We start from the raw sequence: 23,709 nt of genomic DNA on the forward strand, positions 1-23,709 counted from the left end.
TCAGAGAGTAGCAGCCAACGTTTCCGAGTGCTGCCATTTGTTCTGAGGGGAGGAAAAGGAAAAAAGAAAGAAAATTTATATATCACCTTTCATGAACAACGGACATCTCAAAGCTCTTTGCAGCCAATGAAGTACTTTTGGAGTGTAGTAGTCAGTGTGTAGGAAACGCGGCAGCCAATTTTGTGCACAAGCAAGCTCCCACAAACAGCAACATGATAATGACCAGATAATCAGGTGTTTTTTAATGTTTATTGAGGGATACATATTGGCCAGGACACCAGGGTAACTCCCCTGCTCTTCTTCGAAATTGTGCCACAGGATCTTTTACGTCCACCGGAAAGGGCAGACGGGGCCTCGGTTTAACATCTCATCCGAAAGACACACCTCTGACAGCACTGCACTGGTGTGTCAGCTTAGATTTTTTAGTGCTCAAGTCCCTGAAGTGGGACTTGAACCCACAAACCTTCTGACTCAGAGGCTGGTGTGCTACCCAATCATCATCATAGGCAGTCCCTCGGAATCGAGGAAGACTTGCTTGCACTCTGAGCCACTGAGTCACAGCTGACACTAAATGTAAAACCTACCTTCCTGTCTCCAGCCTGTAGCCTGGCCTCTCTACAGATCCCCCATTTTGGCGCGGGTCTCAGAGCAGGTAATAGTGTCAGTTTCGTGGGCTGCCCCACAAGTGGATTCAGCAGATGATTAGGTCGGAGGCCGGGAACACGCCCTCACACTTCATTAAAATCGCTCCACTGGGCTTGTGGCCGACTGCAGGTGCAGACCCAGCAACGCTTCATGGAAATCCCAAGATAGCGCAGTGGGGGGTGGAGACTGACTTTACAAATCTCCGTCCATTTCTCCTCTGACCATTTCTCCAGGCACATCGCAGAGGGGACTTTTCCCTGCTATTTCTTCCATGAGCGACACCACAGGAGACTCACTGGTAATACATGACAAGTCTTGCATATAACGCGCAGTACACATTAAAAGTGTGCATTTCACACAAAAATAATCATGGCCCCAAAAATTCCGGTCGGCGGCCTGGCTGCGGAGTTTGCCACCAAACTCTGAAAATAACACGGACATACCGTCTGCGCAGCCCAAAACGTAGGCTTGCTCTTCAGGGCCACAGAATTGTGGGCAGCGTATTACATACTTCACAAAGGCCAGGACGCAGTGCACAGCTGATGCGTAAGGGAAGACACGTCCACAAAGCCTGGCCGTACTAAGTCACGCCCACAGAAACTTCTTGCAGTCTCTTCCATTGATATTATATTTTAAAAACTTTTAAAAAATTTTTAAAAACTTTTAATTGAACTGATACTTGGACTTATTTCATACATCAGCATTTTGTTAAAATTATGTAACAAAATACCAACAATAATTTGCCATTTGTTTTTCACCTGAAGGTTAAAAAAGATAATTTGAGGTCAATGGAAAGATTCTCATCCTTTTACCACTTACTAAAGTGAAATAAATTGTTTCGCTGTTCAACCTTCTATTGAGGTTAAAGCAGTTTCTATCACTTAGGAACTGTGTTAAACGTTAAGTTATTTATATTTCATGCTAAGAAACATGTTCCTTTTCTTATTTGCACGAAAGAACATTGCAGTGTTTTGCGAGCTCAAACATCCTGACATTTTAAATTAAGGACGTGTTCAGTGTATTTTATGTAAATCAGGTAATTTTAAAATTCTTTTTAAGGCCAGTATTTAATACCCTGTCAAAGGTCCATTAGTGAGAAAGGATGACAGATTGTGATTCAACAGCACTGAAAGGCGTTGGCAGTGAACCATTTTGATTTACTATACACCATGCACGTAGCACACCAGCTGTGGGGCAGCTTTAAATGTATTATATAAAATAATTAATTACAAAATGGTTTTATTTCATCCATTTGGAGGAAGTATAAATGATTGCCAATACCCAGTTCTTGACCATACAATTGGAGTGCAAAAAACATTGATAATTTTAAAATATTAATTGTCATATTTTATATTTTTAATGTTTCTCAGCGTTGCCACTTGGTACATGTATTTTATTTCAAAGTGATACCAGAGGGGTTAACAATCCTTTCCGATGCACTCAAGTGGATTCCTTTCACAGTGAGACAGGCTCCTGCACCTGCTTTTATTAACCGTAAAACATTTGGACGTAATTGCTGGGCAGTTGGTGGGTAATTAGCCCAATTCTATGCCTGCAATGAGTATTTCTCCGTTGGTGTGGATCATCTGCCAAGGCGTTCCTTGACAGATCGCAGGTTTAGGAGAAATCCCGGTCAATTTCAATGACGACGTATTCTCAGAGGATGCCGTCATACCTGTCTGCCCCGTTGTCTTTCCGATTGGTTCAAATTTCCCAGAAACCAAAACAACAAATGTGTTGCTTCTGTTGACATATTTTGATTGGCTGAACCAAATAAAACTATTGACATTGAATAAGGGGTCAACCGTTTAGGACTGAGATGAGGAGAAACTTCTTCACTCAGAGGGTGGTGAATCTTTGGAATTCTCTATCCCATAGGGCTGTGGAGGCTTAGTCTTAGTATATTCAAGACAGAGATCGATAGATTTTTAGATATTAAGGGAATCAAGGGATATGAGGATAGTGCAGGAAAGTGGGGTTGAGGTAGAAGATCAGCCATGATCTCATTGAATGGCAGACTGGGCTCGAGGGGCCGAATGGCCTACACCTACCCCTAATTCTTATGTTCTTACATACTTAAAGCACTTTATCATTATTCACTTACAAACTTCTACCATATGCACTAATTCACTATAAGTGATCGATTGGTAACTATTCCAATTTTGGGGAATTAGCCTTGATGGAATACTTTGCCTGATTTTATTTAACCACACTTGACTATAACCTGGAGTCTGCTACAAACAATAAGTTGGCCTGGTTCTGTGCTGTTGGTTTGGATTTTAGTTTCCGGTTTTGTCATTCACAAGGAACCCAAACATATCCCGGCAAAACTTACGTAAATCAGTTTCTGGTCTGGGCTGACTCGAGAATATCAGTCACTTCAATTGCATTTCTGTAGCAGAGTTCCAACCACTGTACAATCGGATTTAAAGCTAGAACGCTGGTTCTCACTTTCACACATTGTTCAGTTTTTACATTGGTCGAAGCAGTCTGTGAAACATTGCCGAGGGCTTCACCAGGGGTTCAGCAGATTAAGGCAGTTGGCAACTAGGCCATTCAGGCCAGGAAGTTTCTTATGAATGTGGTTTTGATGACTGCTGTATTAGCTAATCGCAGTTACATAAATTTACATAATATTTACAGCATAGAAACAGGCCATTCGGCTCAACTGGTCCATGCTGGTGTTTCTGCTTCATACGAGCCTCCTCCCACCCCTCTTCATCTAACTCTTATCAGCTTATCCTTCTATTCCTTTCTCCCTTGTGTGTTTATCTAGCTTCCCTTTAAATGTATCTGTGCTATTTGCTTCAACTACTCCCTGTGGTAGCGAGTTCCACATTCTCACCACTCTCTGGGTAAAAAGGTTCCTCCTGGATCCCTTATTGGATTTATTAGTAACGTTTTTATATTTATGACCCCTAGTTTTCTACTCCCCCACAAGTGGAAACATCTTTTATACGTCTATCCTATCAAACCCATTCATAATTGTAAAGACCTCCAGCCTTTCTTTTCTGGAGGAAGGAGCCCCAGCATGTTCTCTCTTTCCTGATAGTTATAACCTATCAGTTTTGATATTATCCTTGTAAATCTTTTTTGCACCTTCCCCAGTGCCTCTATATCCCTTATATCCCATTGCTGGTGTGCACACATTAAATAAATCCACGCACAGCGCAGGAATCTTCCACCCTTCAACATGTAGTTCGGGGCCTTCATTGAAACACCTGTGAACTCATCCCTTTTTGTCGTGGAAGCAAGTCATCCTCGATAAGAGGGATCGTCTAAGAAGGGATATCCCTTTTGTAATATGGAGACCAGAACTGTGCACAGTACTCTAAGTGTGGTCTAACCAAGGTTCTATGCAAGTTTAACATAGCTTCTTTGCTTTCCAATTCTATTCCTCTAGAAATGAACCTGAGTACTTGTGACTAATTAGATTAGATCAGTGTCACAATAGCTGCTCTCAGATCGATGCTTAACTTTATGTTGAGCTCCATTACACCATACAGCTGAGAATTACTGCTTTGCCATTACTCTTCTGTGATCACTTCCAAACACAGTGCACAAGAATGGTCCCTGGTTAACTTGCCCCATAGATTGTCTCTCCCTCGCTTTCAAGAAACCTGTTAGTCTCTGTTGAATTCTGAAACATGTCACATAATAAATTACTTGCATTCATACAATGCCATGTCATTTGAAAAGGCCTCAAAGTGCTGCACACAGCAAATTCACGGTGCCCATTAATTGGACCATGAGTCCATTTCCAACAGAAGTATGTTACTGGAAAGAAGCATTTGAGAGAACGGAACTTTCCTGCCTCTAAAACCTCCAAATTTTAGGCAGGCTGCTGCTATTTACAGCGACCTACTGGAAACATAAAGTTAAAATAATGTTTCCCAGCCTCCCTCACAAATATCCCATCAAGCTATGTGGCCAGGTGATAATCATTAGAGAGACTGACAATATGTATTCAAAGAGATCCCGAATAATGAAGTGGATGGGTTCAGGAAGGACAGATGGATTTTAATGTAGATATAAATGTTAAGCTGTGAATATTGGCAAATAACATGAAACATGCATTTGAAGAAGGGATGTCCATTAGCAAAGATGGAAAAGCTAAATGATTAGTAATAATTCACTAGAAATGTACAGTCAGTGTAAAGACTAGTCATGTAATGGCATCCATCTGAAGGAATTTTGAATATGAGTCAAAGCAACTTATTCTAACCTTATACAAAATATTGGTCAAAGCTCATTTGGAAAACATGCAACCTGTATTTTTTGACATCTCCATGGAGCATTTACTGTATATTAAGGCCTCTTTTTGCAGTCCTAAATAACTCTGAATTGAAGTCAAATGCAAATTTCTTTTGTAAAACTTTCACATTGTGTACTGTGTAATGCAGCCAATGAATTCAGTCTGCATGTTTTATATTGCACTATATTCCACCTATATATTATGATCAGGGTCTGGACAGCAGGATGGAGCTGGGGCCTGAGTGCTGGAACCAACTCGGGGGACCAAGTATGTCACTCCAGTGCTCTCACTTCTCCACTGCAACTCCGTCAATTCTGGGTCATAAAAGAGGCTTCCAGGGAGAGAAGCAAGCACTCCACAAAACTAAACTCTTGTTTCCATTAGGAAAAAGACTGAAAAGACATGAAATGCCAACAAGATTCGATAATAATAGGTACCTTAATTTAGTGTGTAATCATGGAACTAGAGTATGAACAAGCCTCCAGGAAGACTTGAGATTAGAAACAATGTAATAATGGGGCAGACGTGGAATAGACCCCTGACTAAGACAGTTAATGCCAGGCTAATTAACAATTTGCATTACATAGCACCTTTAACATAGTAAAATGTCCCAAAGCAATTCATTGGAGCGTTAGGAAAATTTGACACCGTGCCACATAAGCCGATATTAGAATAGATGACCAAAAGCTTGCTCAAGGAGGTAGGTTTTAAGGAGTGACTTAAAGGAGAGAGAGGTTTAGGGAGGGAATTCCGAAGCTTAGAGCCGAGGCAGCTGAAAGCGTGGCCATCAATGGTGGAGCGATTAAAATCGGCAATGTGCAAGAGACCAGAATTAGAGGAGCACAGATATCCCGGGGGTTGTGGGGCTGGAGGAGGGTGCAGAGATAGGGAGGGGTGAGGCCCTGGAGGAATTTGAAAACAAGGATGAGAATTCTAAAATCAAGGTGTTGTCAGATGGAGTGGATATAATTCAGCAAGCACAGGGATGATGGGTGAACAGGACTTGGTGCGAATTGGGATACAGGCAGCAGAGTTCTGGATGAGCTCAAGTTTACTGAGGATGGAAGATGGGAGGCCGGCCAGGAGAGCTTTGGAATAGTCAAGTCTAGGGGTAACAAAGGCATGGAAGAGAGTTTCACACAAACTGATTTAAAAGAGCTAGTTTGTGGCAGTGAAAGATATGCTACCATTAGCCCCTGCACCTCTGGTCAGGGTATCCAGACCTGATTACTATTCTGCCATTCCGACAAGTGTGTGAACGTGAGGTGAGAACAGGAGTAGGCTCCAATGGGAGTGTTCTACAGTCATCATCATCATCATAGGCAGTCCCTCGAAATCGAGGAAGACTTGCTTCCACTCCAAAAATGAGTTCTCAGGTGACGGAACAGTCCAATATGGGAATTACAGTCTCTGTCACAGGTGGGACAGACAGCCGTTGAGGGAAAGGGTGGGTAGGGAGCCTGGTTTGCCGCACGCTCCTCCCGCTGCCTGTGCTTGATTTCTGCATGCTCTCGGCGACGAGACTTGAGTTGCTCAGCGCCCTCCCGATGCTCTTCCTCCACTTAGGGCGGTCTTGGGCCAGGGATTCCCAGGTACTGGTGGGGATGTTGCACTTTATCAGGGAGGCTTTGAGGGTGTCCTTGAAACATTTCCTCTGCCCACCTGGGGCTCGCTTGCCGTGTAGGAGTTCCAAGTAGAGCACTTGCTTTGGGAGTCTCGTGTTGGGCATGCGAACTATTTGGCCTGCCCAACAGAGCTGGTCGAGTGTGGTCAGTGCTTCGATGCTGGGGATGTTGGACTGATCGAGAACACTGATATTGGTGCGTCTGAACTCCCAGGGGATTTACAGGATATTGCGGAGGCATCGCTGATGGTATTTCTCCAATGATTTGAGGTGTCTACTGTATATGGTCCACGTCTCTACAGCCCTGTAGACCATGAGCTTGGTGCCAGATTTGAGGGCCTGGTCTTCAAACACTCTCTTCCTCAGGCGGTGAACTCCAAGTCTGCAATCAAGTAGCCTGCTGGCTATCTAGGCTCACTTGGGCAATGCAGCACAGCATGAATCTTAACTGTAGCTCTGTACCAAATAAATGAATCAATGCCTCCAGGAGAGGTGGGTGAGCAGGGTGACAAAAACCAGCATTAAAGGGTGCAGAGAAAATACATTTCATAGGTTTTGTAGATGTTATACATTAGAAAAGGGGGCGCATTTGTGAAACTGAAACGATCGCTCGATCTTAGCCCACCATTCATATACACATGTCGTATGAGCTAGAAGAAACATTACAGATCTCTTGGCTCAGGTGTATTTTGGGTTGCAGGGCTGCCATCTACAGTTGTTTTCTAAACTCTCGGAGATAGAATTTTACTGATCTGCTAGAGGGCCAGTGCCTTAACAAATAAAGTTAATGTAATGGTTGTAAACAAGGCCAGTGTTGTATGTGAGTCCTCATCCTGGATCTTTAAACCTACAAAGATTTAATGGCCTTCAATGTTTTGACACAGATGACAAAAAGATTCATGTTAAAATAACAACTGATGAACACAATCATTTTTTTTTTAAATTGCCAGCATTTTTATTACTTCAAGCACATAATTGTTAGGTCAAAGTTAGTAGTTTGAACACACACCAAAATAAAAGTCCTTACAATGGATCAATTTTGTTTCATTACCAAGTTTGAGTTGTAACATCCAGCACATCTTTTTATCACCATTAAAAATAGGATTAGGTGGAATTATCTGACTGGGTGATGTTAAATAGTCGATGTAGCTTGTGCAGTGGAATTGATACAAAATGTATCGCAGTAGGCTGTTATCATCAGTTTTGAGCTGAAGCTGGACATACTCAACGCCCCATTTCCTGAACACTTTAGCAGCTCTTATGAATTTGTTCATAGCTGTATAGCAGAAGAAAGCAAAGGTTTCATAAATGAAATAATACAAACCAGATCTGAGCAGTTATATAAGAAACAAAATCTGGAGTGGAGTAGATGAAAGAGACAAGCAGAGAAAGGAAGATTAATGAAGAGACAAATCTGACAAAGGGTATTGTAAAGAAGGGCAATTGGGCGGGAATATATCACTTGAATTTGGCAGCAAAGTACAAATATTTAATATTCAAGGTAAACACATGCTCATTAAGGAACTGATCAGATTAAAAGAAACCAAAACTGGTTGGAGCTAATCCAAAATGAGCCATCAATATAAATCCATTCAGACTAGTTTGCAAAGTACCTTGTTTCATTTTAGATTAATTCCAGTTGTTCTCCTGCACATAATCATAGCACCACATTGATAGTGATTTCTGTACGGCTGACAACAACTAAGATGAACTATTAGTACGCTAAACACAAAGGTGCCAAAACTCCGATGTTGGCCAAACGTGGCACAAACTGGCTGCCACGTTTCCTACATTTGAAGTGACTACACTTCAAAAAACGTAATTACTTGCCTGCGTTCAGAGGTCATGAAAGCCGCTTTATAAATGCAAGTTCTTTTTTTTATACATTTCACTTCCCGTGATTTCCTGACATGCTCGTTGGTGGGTAAGGCTGGCACCATGTACTCAGAAAATCAGCCCCCCAGGGGTCAACTTTAAGTTGCAAAATAAATGAAATGACTGGGCTGTACTTCCAGAAAAGACCCCATTTCCATAATAAAACACAGATATTCCGTAGACTTTGCCCTACCATATACCAGTCTAAAGCATTTTCTATGACTTCAGATTTTATGCAGCAGCAGGTGAGAGGTTCAAAGTCAGGAATGTCACTTCAAACAAACAGTAACTTTTAATGTTCAGCTTCCAATAAAAATCTGAAAGAGTATTTGCCCAGATATTGCTGCCAAACTAATGTCAAGTTTAACGCGCAAATGGTCCAGCAACTTGTGGAGAGAAAGATACCCAGTGAATTGCGAATAGGCATGTTCCTGGACAATTTGCACCACTCTGGTCATTAGCCTCATGAAAATAGCAGCTCACCGTCAACCTCCCTGTGAGCTTTCTGAATTTGCTGCATTTGCATATTAATTGTCAATTAAACACACCGTAGAAAATTAACGCTGGTACTTAGCAGCGAAGTACATTTTTAATTAGATTTATGATAATGCAATGCCAATCAACCTCTCCGATCCAGAAAGGGAGCAATTTAAACTGTGGAGTCACATTCCTATATTGTCGAATCATAGAATCATAGAATGGTTACAGCACAGAAGGAGGCCATTTGCCTGTCGAGCCCGTGCCGGCTCTCTGCAACAGCACTTCAGATAGTCCCACTCGCCCGCCTTTCCCCGTAGCCGTGCAATTTTATTTCCTCAGGTACTAATCCAACCCCCTTTTGAAAGCCATGATTGAATCTGCCTCCACCACCCTTTCAGGCAGTGCATACCACTCGCTGCGTAAAAAAGTTTTTCCTTATGTCGCCTTTGGTTCTTCTGCCAATCGCCAATCACCTTAAATCTGTTGTTAGAGATCTACATAGTGTTATTAGAGATTTTTTTTCTTTTCCTTTCTGTCTCTTTATCCAATCTCTCTTTCCCTCTCTTTATTTCTCTTTCTGTACCTGATCTGACCCTAATTCACCCTAGTTCCTTCTACGCTGTTCCTCTGTTTCTTTCTCAGTCCTTAAATCTTATTGGTTAAGCAGATAAGGCTGTTGAGGTCCGGTCATTCGCCAAGGTCCTAAATGCCCTGGTTACACTATTACCAGATCACACTTCCAGCAACTTACAGGCCAAAAACATTTTGAGATGAAGGGTGAAGGAAAAGTCTAATTAATGGGGCAGACACAAGATGCCATGCTCCAGCAAACTCTGGGCCATTATTTTGTTTTGGTTGTAGTATTGTCTGACAGCTTATTATGTAATGGTTGTCAACTTCAGGTAAAACACAAGCCCACCCTACGTGGAGTTTGTTAGGCACAATCTATGAGCCTGCTCACTTTTACAATGAGATTGACTTTTTGTCAGAAAGACTGAAGATACCGATTGCAAAGCCAAAGTAGACGAGGCAGTTTGTATTAGGAACTTATGTCTCATGTTCACTGGCCATAAGTGATGGAACAGACATTGCATCTCTCTGAAGAAAAGCAAAATGGTAACTCCTTCACATGTGAAGATCTTTCAAATGAATTAGAATTTTTTTTTAATTTTTTTTTTTTTAAATTTTTCGTAGCCAATCTTTCCAATTCTTTGTCAGATCACAAACGCCAGAGGTCACCTTGCACACATCAAGGATCACCCTGCGCTAATGCTCTTAGCCAAAAGGCCTAGAGCCCAAGCACCGTTCCTGGAAGTACTGCAATACCAGGTTCGTGCCATGGAGGTGGATGGGTCAGCAACCCCACACACCTCCATGGAGGTGGATGGGTCAATCCACCCCACCCACCTCCTATTTCCAAAAAGCATAGGAGAATCACCTTCCTGATCCAGGGAGAACCACGTTGGGGTCATGGTTACTCCCCTGTCAGGTCAGTTACGCATGATCTTAGCCAAAAGGCCGAGAAGTTAGAATTTGGGATACCTTATCAAAAACTCATCATAATTGTACGTTAATGCTTTTAACAATTAAGTAAATTGCATTTGGGCAGTGCCAACCTTGTTTCGATGGATACGGTTGCCAGCTTAAAATACCCGTGATTTGGTGCTAAGTGTGTAAACTCGCTCAGATGCCTGATGTGGGAAAGGGAAACATTATATTGGCACAGTAGGGAGTGCTCATTAGAAGTTTGAGGTTAAGTCATGTTGGCTCCACTCAGAAAGAGCTCTGCATTGATAATATATCGGATGTCGCAGGAGTACAACCTCTGCTATATGTCCTGTTGTGCAACTATCTTCAGTGGGAGGGGGGCATTGCTGAATGTTATCCTCATCAAGGTGAGAGATGCTAATTGACAGTATACCAGGTGATGATAAATGGGAGGGATCAAATCTCTGTCCGGGGCCTTGACTAGCAAGTTCCTGCAGCTGTTCACTCTGGGTCCCCTGCTATATCTCCTGCTTGCAAACACTGTTAAGCAGGATACTTCTAGTGCATTATAATTTGCTAATAACACCAAGATTAGTGATCAATTCTATAAAGATTAATGGTACAGTGATATCAATGGAAATGCATACTTATGGATGTACACTATTTGAGGTCTATAATTCTGAATAGCAGTGACCATTAGAACATATTCCGTTTACCTACACAGTGTTCAGCAAGCTGTGGCCCTGGATATCAGCAAAGGATGGTTTACTGCACGGAGGTCCACTCTGGCAAAGACCATTATTCGTATGACCTACCATCAACATCATTCAGTAACTGTCCAGATCCACCACCTCCCAATGTTCATGAATGTAACGTCCGGGAGTGTCCTCCATCAGCCAGCTGGAGAGTGGGAGCCTGGAGCAAGGTACGTGTGGAGTGCAAAGCTGCACTTTATTCATTTATACTTAGCGATTTTTATTTTCCACATTCACTAAAATGAGAAAATTGACCAGATTTAATCTTGTGAAAGTGACTAATATTTTGAACGAATGTGATTTTTATGAAATATTTTAATAATCTAATTCCAATGGGAAATTTGGGTGTTATCCCCCAATGATTCAATTTAATCTTTAATAGCTGAGCCATACAGACAAAAAGAAACCCAGAGTTCAAATCCTTAATCTATACCAAGTTAGCTTTTTTTAAAAATTTGTTCACGGGATGTGGGCGTCGCTGGCAAGGCTGGCATTTATTGCCCATCCCTCAGCCAGGGTCACCATAGGGATGCCACAATTGGCTTGGGGTCCCTACTGTAAGGAGAGGAAAATAGGCTAGGGTTCAAACACCTGATAACTATCCAGCAAACCTTGCTTGGAAGTGCACATGTGTGGATGTTAGTTGAGGATCCGATTGGGGCCATGCCCCTTTTGATCAAAGAGCCTTTTGACACTCGCTGTCAAGGCCAACGCATGAATACTGTCTCCTTGTGAGATACTTAAAGAAAATTGTGCTGTTAATCTGCAAGAATGTGAATGGATCCTGAAATGTAATCAATGACCGTGCTTATTGGCAAATGAACGGATCCCGCGGGTGACAACTGCTGAACAGTCTTGGTTCAGTGGTTGTACTCGAGGCCCTGTCTGCCCTCTCAGGTGTGCGTAAAAGATCCCACGGCCGATATTTATTTCCCAGGACATTGGGAGAACTCCCCTGATTTTCAAATAGTGCCACAGCATCTTTTACGTCCGCCTCAGACGGGGCTTCAGTTTAATGTCTCAGCTGAAGGACGGCATCTCCAACAGTCTAACACTCCCTCAGTACTGCCCTGAAGTGTCAGTCTAGATCGTGCACTCAAGTCTCTAGAGTGCTGCTGCAACCTCAACCTGCTAACTCAGAGACACGCGTGCTGGCAAAGTGACAAAACTGTCACCAAGAGTAAACCGGAAATTAAAGTTGTCAAACCTTGTTGAGATTTTTTCGTTCTGTGCAACATCCTCTTTTTTTAGTCAATAGCTGGCTGTTCAGTCTTGATTTAGTTTGTGTTAACATTGAACTAGTTTATTATAGTAAAGGCCGGTAGTGTTTAAAGTTAACGTCTGTTAAATTAACCACAGAGTTATTAAGCAATCACACAATGAACAAGTTGAATTATCAGTTAATAATGCACTTCAGCATCAGCTGCAAAATGAAGTGAATTAATATCAATGGTCCACGTTTAAAAGCATTATAGTTAACAAATCACTTGTTTTTAATTCCTCATTAAGATTGTTTTCAAATGATTTCAGTGTTCGGTGACCTGTGGTGTTGGGATAATGGAGAGAAAAGTGCAATGCCTGACTGATGATAGTCTATTCAGTGAACTCTGCCCTCCAAATCAAAAGCCACAATTCCAGACTCCTTGTTTCAATGACGTTTGTAAGTAATTTGATTTCTCACCTTTTAATGTAATAAACATAATTGTACCTGCACTTTCATAATCTAACTATATCAATCGATTTGTCTTATCCCATCGGAAATGTTAATCTTTCTCCTCTCATCTGTGCTGTGATGAGAAATCTTCTGAACTGTACCACCCAGAAGCTTTTTGTTAACAGATCACACGGAGTAAAATGGTTGGACTTTTCCGCAACTCTTTGCCAGAGGAATAACAAAGAGAAGATTCACCCCCTTACCCCCCTCCACTCCAACTAAGAGCCAACTTCCTCTGCTCCAGCTCTTAAACAGAATGTCAGTGTTCCCTCTCGAGCAAATGTCATGTAGCTTGGCCTAAAGAACTGATTCAATTCACAACATGTAGGCAGATTGAAGTGCCAGGCAGTGACCATAGAAAGATGAGGTAATGAAAATCCAATTAGATTGCTGCCAAGCTGTGGCCACTCAATACTATTATCTCAGCAGCTGACAAGGGAATTCCAAGCTCCATTGAATCTAGTTCACACACTGTGATGCTGAAGCAATCCCTAAAAATGACAGTAATACCCCTACTCAGATATCGGGTTTACTGTTTTATTATCCTTATACTTAAAAATATCTTTTGATTTTAAATAGAGGTGATTCCCACAGCTGGCAATCCCAGTGAGATGTGCCCATCGCAAGGAGTGCTGGCCAGGAAAACGCTGGCCTACAATGCCTGATTTTTTTGTCTATTTAAAGTAATGGTGGGAAAATCACAGGCCCAGGATTAACTGAACAACACTTCCTGCGAGCACCACTCCTCATCGGGAGTGACCAATTCAAACAGCACCCCTCACGTTGGCTTTCCCTGTCTTCCTTTACTGGTCTCTTTCCTTGCCTATTCTCTATTTTTGCTAACTTAACTTTAATCGCACATTATTTCTAACTAATAATGGCCCAAGTTTCCCCAGGAATTGCTCCTTTTTTTTTGGGAGCAACTTGATTTTTCTGGACTATCTTTTTAGTTGCAATTCTGGCCATTTAATTTGCGCCAGTGTAAGTGAGTTAGTTAGGTTTTTTTTCTCTTCAATTTTTTTTCAAAAAGGGGCGTTCCAGCCAGTTACCCCTGTTTTAGGCATTTGGCCAGCAAATAGTTGCTCCAAACTAACTTAGGCCAGCGTATGTTGCCACTTCTGTCAGCACAGAAAAACCTTACCTAGAGTTAAAGAATCGGCGCAAGTAACTACATTTAAAGCACCACCAAGCACCAAACAAAGCACAAAAAGTAATAATTAATTAACAAATAAAATAGAAGGAACCCTGCACCTAAAGCACCAAGACCAAAGTAATAAGCAATCAATAAATAACAAATAAAAAAATAGAAGGAACCCTGCACCTAAAGCACCAAAATCAATCAGTAAATAACAAATAAAAAATAGAAGTCCGACCTTAGGGAACGCAGCGGGCCGCCGATGAGGGAGCCCATTCGGTTAGGGCTAGGGACGGCGTGCTTCGGGACTCTTCCACACAGCCTGCAGCACGTACTCACAGATTTGGCCTACCAGGAGCTGCTGCACATGCGTGCAGACTCTAATGCGCATGTGCAGGGGTCCCGGCACTGCTTTCAGCGCCGGGACCTGTGCTCCGCCCCCAATCCATTGGGCCACACTGTGCCACGACGGTAGAGAGGCTGGGGAGCGGCCAGAATACCGACATCTTTTTTCGGCGCGCTTGGAGGCGGACAAAAATGGCGCACCTCGGGTGAAGGCGCCAGAAAAAACAGTTAGGGAAACTCTAGCCCATACTCACCATGTCTTTTTTTCTTTTTTTAAAAAAAGTGCGCTTTTCACAACCTCAGGATATCCCACAGCGCTTTGCAGCCAATTAGTTACCTTTGAAATACAGCCACTGTTGTAAATTAGGGAAGCGTGGCAGCTAATATTTGCATAGCATGATCCCACACTCAGCAATTAGATAATGATTTGTTTTTAGTCATTTTGATTGAGCGATAAATAGTGGCCAGAACTCCACTGCTCTTCTTCCAAACATGTAAGGAATCTTTTGTATCTACCTCAGAGGGCAGATAGGGTGTTGGTTAACCGTCTGATCTGAAAGGCGGCACATCTGACAGTGCAGCACTCCCTCGTGACTGCATTGGTGTAAGGCTTGAACTCACAGCCTTCTAACTGAAGCGGCAAGAGTGCTACCCAACGTTCCTTCTAAGCTGCTCAGTTGCACAACTGTCGGCCGGTCCCGTGCAGTTTTTACAATGTGAAATTTCACGCCTACGTGAAACTTTGAACAGACTGCGCAGCTCGTTAAAGGGACCATGCACCCAAATTTAAAACATGGGGGATCATTGGTGCTACCACCAGACAAAGCCTACTATTGAGTCATACAATTTTACAAATATCCCTTTGGATGATGATATGCTATATATAATCTTCAATGTTTTAAAGGTGATGTTTCAGCAAGTTGCAGTGATATTCAGAAGACAAAGGAAGTGCAAAAAGATGGAGAGTACCTGCTAAAAATTGAAGGCAAAATAATAAAGGTATTTGTGATATCTTTAAGACACCACTCACACAAGCACACACTACAAGATGGCTCCTTAAGAAGAACTGTCACATGACCTTGCCACATGACCTTTTATTGTTATTGCCTCAGTAGTTGTTATTACAGCAATAGTCCACTAGGTGGAGCTCTATTACAGTATTGTGTCAACAAACTGCACACTATTTGCTCAGAACCATGATACATCACTATACCAATATTTTGGTTTGCAGATATATTGTGCGGGAATGCATTCTGATTATCCCAGGGAATATGTAACTTTATCCAGTGGCGAGGCAGACAACTACTCCGAAGTCTATGGATACAGGTAAGTGACAATTATTTTAAATTTGCTGGCAGAATCTTAACTAGATACCCAGTTACCTCACTGACTGTAGTTCTTGCATGGACAAGACTCACCAAGCAGTTTCTCCTCAGAATGTTTTAGACATTATTCCATTCAGGTTAAAGAGAGAAAGAACTTGCGTTTATAAACTACCTTTAATATATTCAGGATGCCACAAAATGCTTTACAACCAATGATTTACTTTTTGAAGTGCTGTCACTGTTGTTTCGTAGACAAATGTGGCAATTTGTGCACAGCAAGGTCCCACAAACAGCAAATGAGATAAAATAACTTGTTTTGGTGGTGGGAGGGATATATGTTAGACAAAGCGCCAGTTTGTTCTTTTTATTGGAATAGTACCATGGGATCTTTTACACCCATCTAAACAGGCAGACTGGGCCTCTATTTAACAGCTCATCTGAAAAATGACCTCTCTAACAATGCAGCATTCCCTTAGTTTACTAAATGCAAGTGTCAGCCTAGATCAAGTTCTACCGAGCCAGGAGTGGGGCTTAAACCAACAATCTTCTGACTCATGTGACGTCAAGTGCGATCGGCGAGTTAAACTGCCACAGTTGAGAGATCACGTGATTAAAAGTAATAGCTTTTCCTTGTATTTTTGATAGTAAAGTAGAACTTTCTTCTTTATTCATTTATCCTCTGCATAACTTAGAACAGGCTCACTGTGCACTTGGTGAATATCACTTTAAGGAGCTTTATACCATCTTAATTTGCGTGAAAGGTATGAAAACTCCTTACGGCACAATCGGTTCACTGTATTCTCCCATTATTCATCAGGCCACCATTGTGCACCTTGCTCCTGCTCCTTGGGTAGGATGGGAAATTATAGACCACACGCCCGCAACTTCCTGACATGCAGAGCTGACAGGCAAGGCTAGTCCACAATACACACAGATAATTGGCCCAATAATGTCAATATGTATCTCTCCACTGGGCAATACTTCCCTCCCTGCTGCACCCCCCCACCCCCCCGCCATGTCAGATTTACTTCAGTGCACAACCATACCATAATTTGGGGAGACCTGTCCTGGGGCTTGCCTTCAAATGGGATAGATCTATTCAATGCTCCCTCACTCCGCAGAATCTAGTACCCAGATTGTGGTCTGCAATTCAAACCTAAAAAGGTAAGCACTGCAAGTTAGAGAGGGGAACAGTTGCCTATAGGATCAAGAGCACTGGGTGAAGCATATTTTTACAGCATCTCATGTTAATAGGAAGAGAGCAGCTCTTGCCCTAAAGTCTCCCAGCAGAGGCAGTTGTATTAATTAATGCTAATGCTTCCAATCCATTTGTTGATAGACCTAGCCATCAGAAGATTTTGAGGTTGGCCGTATCCCACCCCACAAAGCTTGGCCTTGTCACTGGTACTCTCAGAATGTCATGACTTCAAGCTCCACTGTGGACTTGAGCACTTAACCCTGGATGACACTTCAACGCTATAATGGGAGGGGTGTTACACTGTCAGACCTGCTGTCTTTCAGATGAGTCATTAAAGCAAGCTCCCACTGCCCGCTCAGGTGGACGCAAAAGATCCCATGGAAGAGGAAGTTTCCTGTCATTCGTGACCAATGTTCTACCCTCGACCAACATTACCAAAAAGAAAAATAGGCTGGAATTTTCCATGGTGGTAGTGGGTTTGATTGGTGGCGGGTCAGGTGGGAAAGTTGTTATTTTTGGCAGTGGGTCGGGAACCTGCTGTCATCCTGCCCACACGTCCCTTCCCCCAGACGCGTCTGTCATCGTGGAGCCGACCCGACCAGCAGCGGCAGGCGACCCAATTGAGATGATTGACAGCTAGTTGTCAGACGAAACAGGCTTTTTCACTTACTTTTAAAATTCACCTGCATGGCCACAGGAAACACACTGCTCAGGAAACACGTCTGTCAACCTGAGGCGGGAGTTCAGTGGCCATTGCTCCAGCTGATTACTCCACAGCATCAAATGTACAGTAAAAGCTCCCACCTGACGGATGATCAATTTCCTCAGGGAGAAGCTGTTTCTCAGTCCACTTCGAGCACAGATTCTGCAGGCTGCAGAATTTCCAGCAAAGTCTCCATCCAGTCTCACCTCATTGGATGAACTCTCTCACCATTGACAGAATGCTTCTGTCAGCTGTACTTCACCTGCCAATTATTGCATCAATATGATTGCTGTTTATACTGTCTCACTTTGGTCTTCAAATGAGCCCCAGCACCAGGCACACCAGCAGCACCAACAACCGCGCCAATCTTCTCCCCGCAATCACTTGATGCTGCACAGGACACAGGGCATCAGCACCCAACCACATTGCTGCCCGGAACGCCAGGGATGGCCTCATCATGGCCAGATTTAGTAAACTTTACACTATACACCTATATGTCTGCCACATGCTGCACCAGGTTGGCACCAACCCACATCAACACCATAAAGCATTCCTACAATACCCAAGCTATTCCTTTCACACTCATCATCATTGTGTGGGGTGTACCGTTATATCTCACCATTCACTAAGCCACTTTCAAAGGTGCACACACATCTGTCCAAGACTGGAAAGTGGTGAAAATAAAGATTTTTATGTTTGACAGCACATTAACAGAAACTTTACATAATCATTGGATAAAACACTCAAGTGGCTACCTTTGTATGTTGTTATTTGGTATGATTGCACTAGGATGAGTGTGAGGGGTGGCAAGTGAGATGGGGATGTGATAATATAGATAGAGAGAGAGGGATGGTAAGTTGGTGCGAGTAAGGATGTGCAGGGGTAGGGTAGGGAAGGCAGAAGGGTGGGGATTTGATGAGAGGCACAGCAGGATGAGGCTGAATGTGGCTTTGTAGTTACGTTTTGTGATCTATTGAGATCATTGAAATGTTTGTGGCACTGCACCCAGGTCCTCCGGACCACATCCCTACTTGTGACTTCCTCTGCAATTTGTAACTGTTATGTATCTGGACTTGTATATACCCTGTACAGCCACCAGAGGGCTCATTCCCCAGAGTCCCAAGGGATCTGATAATCCCTTGGGAGCACAGGTTTTTAAAAATGCTTCACAGGTTGGAGAGGCACTCTGGAGACCTGCAATAAAAGACTAAGGTCACACATTACTTTGAGCTCACAGTGTTCAGTCTGACTCTTTCTCCATACACTACAACTGGCGACGAGATACAGATAGCGAACCCAAAGATGCAGAGAACAGTGGGCATCTTGGAGAAATTCTCGGAGGGAGATGATTGGGAAACTTTCATGGAGCGACTCGACCAATACATCGTGGCCAATGAGCTAGATGGAGAAGAGAGCGCTGCCAAACATAGAGTGATCCTCCTCACCGTCTGTGGGGCATCAATGTATGGCCTCATGAAGAATCTGCTGACTCCAGCGAAACCCACGGAGAAATTGTACGATGATTTGTGCACACTGGTCCGAGAGCATTTGAACCCAAAGGAAAGCGTTCTGATGACGAGGTACCGGTTCTACACTTACAAAAGATCTGAAGGCCAGGAAGTAGCGAGTTATGTCGCCGAGCTAAGACGCCTTGCAGGTCATTGCAAACTTGAAGGACATTTGGAGCACATGCTCAGAGACTTTTTCATATTTGGCATTGGCCACGAAACCATACTTCGCAAAATTTTGACTGTAGAGACCCCAACCTTGAGTAAGGCCATAGCGATAGGTCAGGCGTTCATTGCCACCAGTGACAATACTAAGCAAATCTCTCAGCACACAATTGCTGCTACAAGTACTGTGAACAAAGTGATGATGTTTTTGAATCGTAACGGACAGGGCAGGTCACACATACCTGCAGTTACACGTCCGCAGATGTCTCAGAGTCCACCATCAAGGGTGATGAATGCAAAGCCATTAACACCTTGTTGGCGCTGTGGGGTGATCATCCTTTCCATTCATGCCGATTCAAAGGATACATTTGCAAGGGTTGTGGAACAATAGGACACCTCCAACGAGTGTACAGGTGAGCTGCTAGGCCTGCTAAACCTGCAAACCACCACGTTGCAGAGGAGGAGAGATCCACGGAGGATCACGACGAAACAGAACCTCCGATAAAGGAGGCAGAGGTACATGGGGTGCACACATTCACCACAAATTGACCCCGATAATGCTGAAGGTTGAACTAAATGGACTCCTGGTATCAATGGAACTGGACGTGGGCGCGAGCCAGTCCATCATGAGCAAAAAGACTTTCGAAAGGTTGTGGTGCAACATGGCCTCAAGGCCAATCTTAACTCCAATTCGCACGAAACTAAGAACTTACACGAAAGAACTGATTCCTGTAATTGGCAGTGCTACCGTAAAGGTCTCCTATGATGGAGCGGTGCACAAGCTACCACTCTGAGTGGTACCGGGCGATGGTCCCACGCTGCTCGGCAGGAGCTGGCTGGGAAAGATATGCTGGAACTGGGACGACATCTGAGCGCTATCGCCCACTGATGATACTTCAAGTGCACAGCTTTTTAACAAATTTCGAATCAGGCATCGGGAAATTCCAAGGAGCAAAAGTGCAGATGCATCTAATTCCGGGGGCGCGATCCATCCATCACAAGACGAGAGCAGTACTGTACATGATGAGAGAAAGGGTAGATATCGAGCTCGACCAGCTACAAAGAGAGGGCATCATCTCACCGATTGAGTTCAGCGAGTGGGCCAGTCCTATTGTCCCAGTCCTCAAGGGAGACGGCACCATAAGAATCTGTGGCTATTATAAAGTAACTATCAATCGTTTCTCCCTGCAGGACCAATACCCACTTCCAAAAGCCGATGACCTCTTTGCAACGCTGGTGGGAGGAAAGACATTCACAAAGCTGGATCTGACTTCAGCCTACATGACGCAGGAACTGGAGGAATCAGCGAAGGCCCTCACCTGTATCAACACGCACAAAGGTCTTTTTGTTTATAACAGATGCCCGTTTGGAATCCGATCAGCGGCGGCGATATTCCAGAGAAACATGGAAAGTTTACTGAAGTCGGTCCTGCACAACGTGGTTTTCCAGGACAACATCTTGGTCACAGGTCGGAACACAGTCGAGCATCTGCAGAACCTGGAGGACGTTCTTAGTCGGCTCAACCGCGTGGGGCTCAGGTTAAAACGCTCGAAGTGTGTTTTCCTGGCGCCTGAAGTGGAGTTCTTGGGAAGGAGGATTGCGGCGGACAGCACCAGGCCCACCAACGTGAAGACGGAGGCAATCGAGAATGCACTGAGGCCACAGAACGTGACAGAGCTGTGGTCATTCCTGGGACCCTTGAACTACTTTGGTAACTTCTTACCAGGTCTCAGCACCCTGCTAGAACCACTACATGTCTTACTACGAAAAGGGGGCGAATGGGTTTGGGACAAAAGCCAAGAAAATGCCTTTGTAAAAGCGAGAAAATTGTTATGCTCAAACAAATTGCTTGTGTTGTATGATCCATGTAAGCGTTTGGTACTAGCATGTGATGCGTCGTCATATGGCGTCGGGTGTGTATTGCAACAAGCCAATGATTTCGGGAAACTGCAATCGGTTGCTTATGCATCCAGGAGTCTGTCTAAGGCCGAGAGAGCCTACAGCATGATTGAAAAAGAAGTGTTAGCGTGTGTCTATGGCGTAAAGAAAATGCATCAATACCTGTTTGGGCTAAAATTCGAATTGGAAACTGACCATAAGCCACTTGTATTCCTGTTTTCCAAGAGTAAAGTGATAAATACCAACGCATCGGCCCGCATCCAGAGATGGGCGCTCACGTTGTCCGCATACAACTATGCCATCCACCACAGGCCAGGCACAGAAAACTGTGCCGATGCTCTCAGTAGGTTGCCATTGCCCACCACGGGGGTGGAAATGGCGCAGCATGCAAATCTAGCCATGGTTATGGAAGCATTTGAGAGTGAGCAATCACCCGTCACTGCCCGGCAGATCAAAACCTGGACAAGCCAGGACCCCTTATTATCTCTAGTCAAAAGCTGTGTGCTTAACAGGAGCTGGTCCAGTGTCCCAGTGGAAATGCAGGAAGAGATAAAGCCGTTCCAGCGGCGCAAAGGTGAAATGTCTATACAAGCAGACTGCCTTCTGTGGGGCAATCGAGTAGTGGTCCCCAAGAAGGGCAGAGACATCTTCACCAATGACCTCCACAGTATCCACCCAGGCATCGTAATGATGAAAGCGATAGCCAGATCCCATGTGTGGTGGCCCGGCATCAATGCAGACTTAGAGTCCTGCATTCACAGATGTAATACATGCTCGCAGTTAAGCAATGTACCCAGGGAGGCGCCGTTAAGTTTATGGTCTTGGCCCTCTAAACCGTGGTCTAGGGTACACGTCTACTATGCAGGCCTGTTCTTGGGTAAAATGTTCCTTGTGGTTGTAGACGCGTATTCCAAGTGGATTGAATGTGAGATAATGTCGGCTAGCACGTCCGCTGCCACCACTGAAAGTCTGCGGGCCATGCTTGCCACACACGGCTTTACCCGATGTCCTGGTGAGCGACAACAGGCCATGTTTTACCAGTGCTGAGTTCAAAGAATTTATGACCCATAACAGGATCAAACATGTCAGATCTGCCCCATTTAAACCAGCATCCAATGGTCAGGCAGAGAGAGCAGTACAAACCATCAAGCAAGGCTTGAAGAGGGTAACTGAAGGCTCACTGCAGACTCACCTATCCCGAGTCCTGCTTAGCTCTACCGCATGAGACCACACTCACTCACTGGGATGCCAACTGCTGAACTGCTCATGAAAAGAGCACTTAAGACAAGGCTCTCGTTAGTTCACCTTGATCTACATGAACAGGTAGAGAGCAGGTGGCTTCAACAAAGTGTATACCGTGATAGCGCAAATGTGTCACGCGAGATTGAAGTCAATGATCCTGTATTTGTATTAAATTATGGACAAGGTCCCAAGCGGCTTTCTGGCACTGTTGCGGCCAAAGAGGGGAGCAGGGTGTTTCGGATCAAACTTTCAAATGGACTCATTCACTGGAAACACATGGATCAAATCAAACTCAGATTCAAGGACTACCCTGAGCAACCCACCTTGGACTCTACTTTTTTTGATCCCCCAACACACACACCAATGGCAACCAACACCACGATTGACCACGAAGCAGAACCCATCATCCACAGCAGCCCTGCAGGGCCCAAAACACCAGGCAGCCCAGCAAGGCCAGCTGCACAGCAGCCCAGCGAGGGCCCAACAAATGACTCAACAACTCCAGCCTTCACACCGAGACGATCAACCAGGGCAAGAAAGGCCCCAGATCGACTTACATTGTAAATAGTTACACTATTGACTTTAGGGGGAATGTTGTTATGTATCTGGACTTGTATATACTCTGTATAGCCACCAGAGGGCTCATTCCCCGGAGTCACAAGGGATCTCATAATCCCTTAGAAGCACAGGTATTTAAGAGTGCTTCACAGGTTGGAGAGGCACTCTGGAGACCTGCAATAAAAGACTAAGGTCACACATTACTTTGAGCTCACAGTGTTCAGTCTGACTCTTTCTCCATACACTCCAGTAACCAGGCTGTTTTTGTCTCCTGGGGAGGTCTCTTCTGCCCATGGGAAGGGAAGAGGACCTCCCTGTGTGCTCTGACTCCCTCCATAAACATACATCGGGAGTATTGAAGAGCCTGGGTGCAGCCTCTGCCTCTGTGCAGTTACTCAGTGTTTGCAACATCCCAATGCTGTAGTGCACTGACAGATGCATAACTGACTATGTTAGAATAAACATCGAATGTAATGTGGCCATGGTCCCTTCAGAGATCCCAGATGAAACCGCGTCATGAATTACATCACCGCTCCATTTAATTGGGCCGAGTAATATGCTGGGCGGGTTTAATAGGCCCTATTAAGGGAAAGTCATTTTCAGCAGCGGGATGGAGCCAGCAGCGGGGTCGCGACCCGCCATGCCGACCACCCACACCGGACTCACCGAGGAAGGCAAAATTCCGGCCAAGTATCAAGTAATTCGTTCATTTGTTGTTTTGGGCACTTGCTATGTGCAAATCGGCTGCTATTGTTCCCACACATTCCACTTAAAAAACATTCCATTGGTGATAAG

At 44.1% G+C, this 23,709-nt stretch overlaps 1 protein-coding gene and 1 non-coding gene across 4 annotated transcripts in view; one reads left to right on the plus strand and one right to left on the minus strand.

Moving 5' to 3' along the window:
• Nucleotides 1-23,709, plus strand: part of LOC139280864 (A disintegrin and metalloproteinase with thrombospondin motifs 20) — a 551,188-nt gene that overhangs the window by 501,425 nt on the left and 26,054 nt on the right. For all 3 annotated transcript variants that reach the window (XM_070900621.1, XM_070900622.1, XM_070900623.1), the window contains 4 exons: nucleotides 11,092-11,292; nucleotides 12,653-12,782; nucleotides 15,221-15,315; nucleotides 15,548-15,642. In XM_070900621.1, the coding sequence (XP_070756722.1) occupies nucleotides 11,092-11,292; nucleotides 12,653-12,782; nucleotides 15,221-15,315; nucleotides 15,548-15,642 (521 nt within the window). The remainder of the gene's footprint in view (nucleotides 1-11,091; nucleotides 11,293-12,652; nucleotides 12,783-15,220; nucleotides 15,316-15,547; nucleotides 15,643-23,709) is intronic.
• LOC139226051 (U2 spliceosomal RNA) lies at nucleotides 10,213-10,409 on the minus strand. The gene has a single exon (XR_011587201.1). It is a non-coding gene; the product is annotated as a U2 spliceosomal RNA (small nuclear RNA).

Source organism: Pristiophorus japonicus, chromosome 15, assembly GCF_044704955.1.
Source record: "Pristiophorus japonicus isolate sPriJap1 chromosome 15, sPriJap1.hap1, whole genome shotgun sequence".
Classification (NCBI taxonomy): Eukaryota; Metazoa; Chordata; class Chondrichthyes; family Pristiophoridae; genus Pristiophorus; species Pristiophorus japonicus.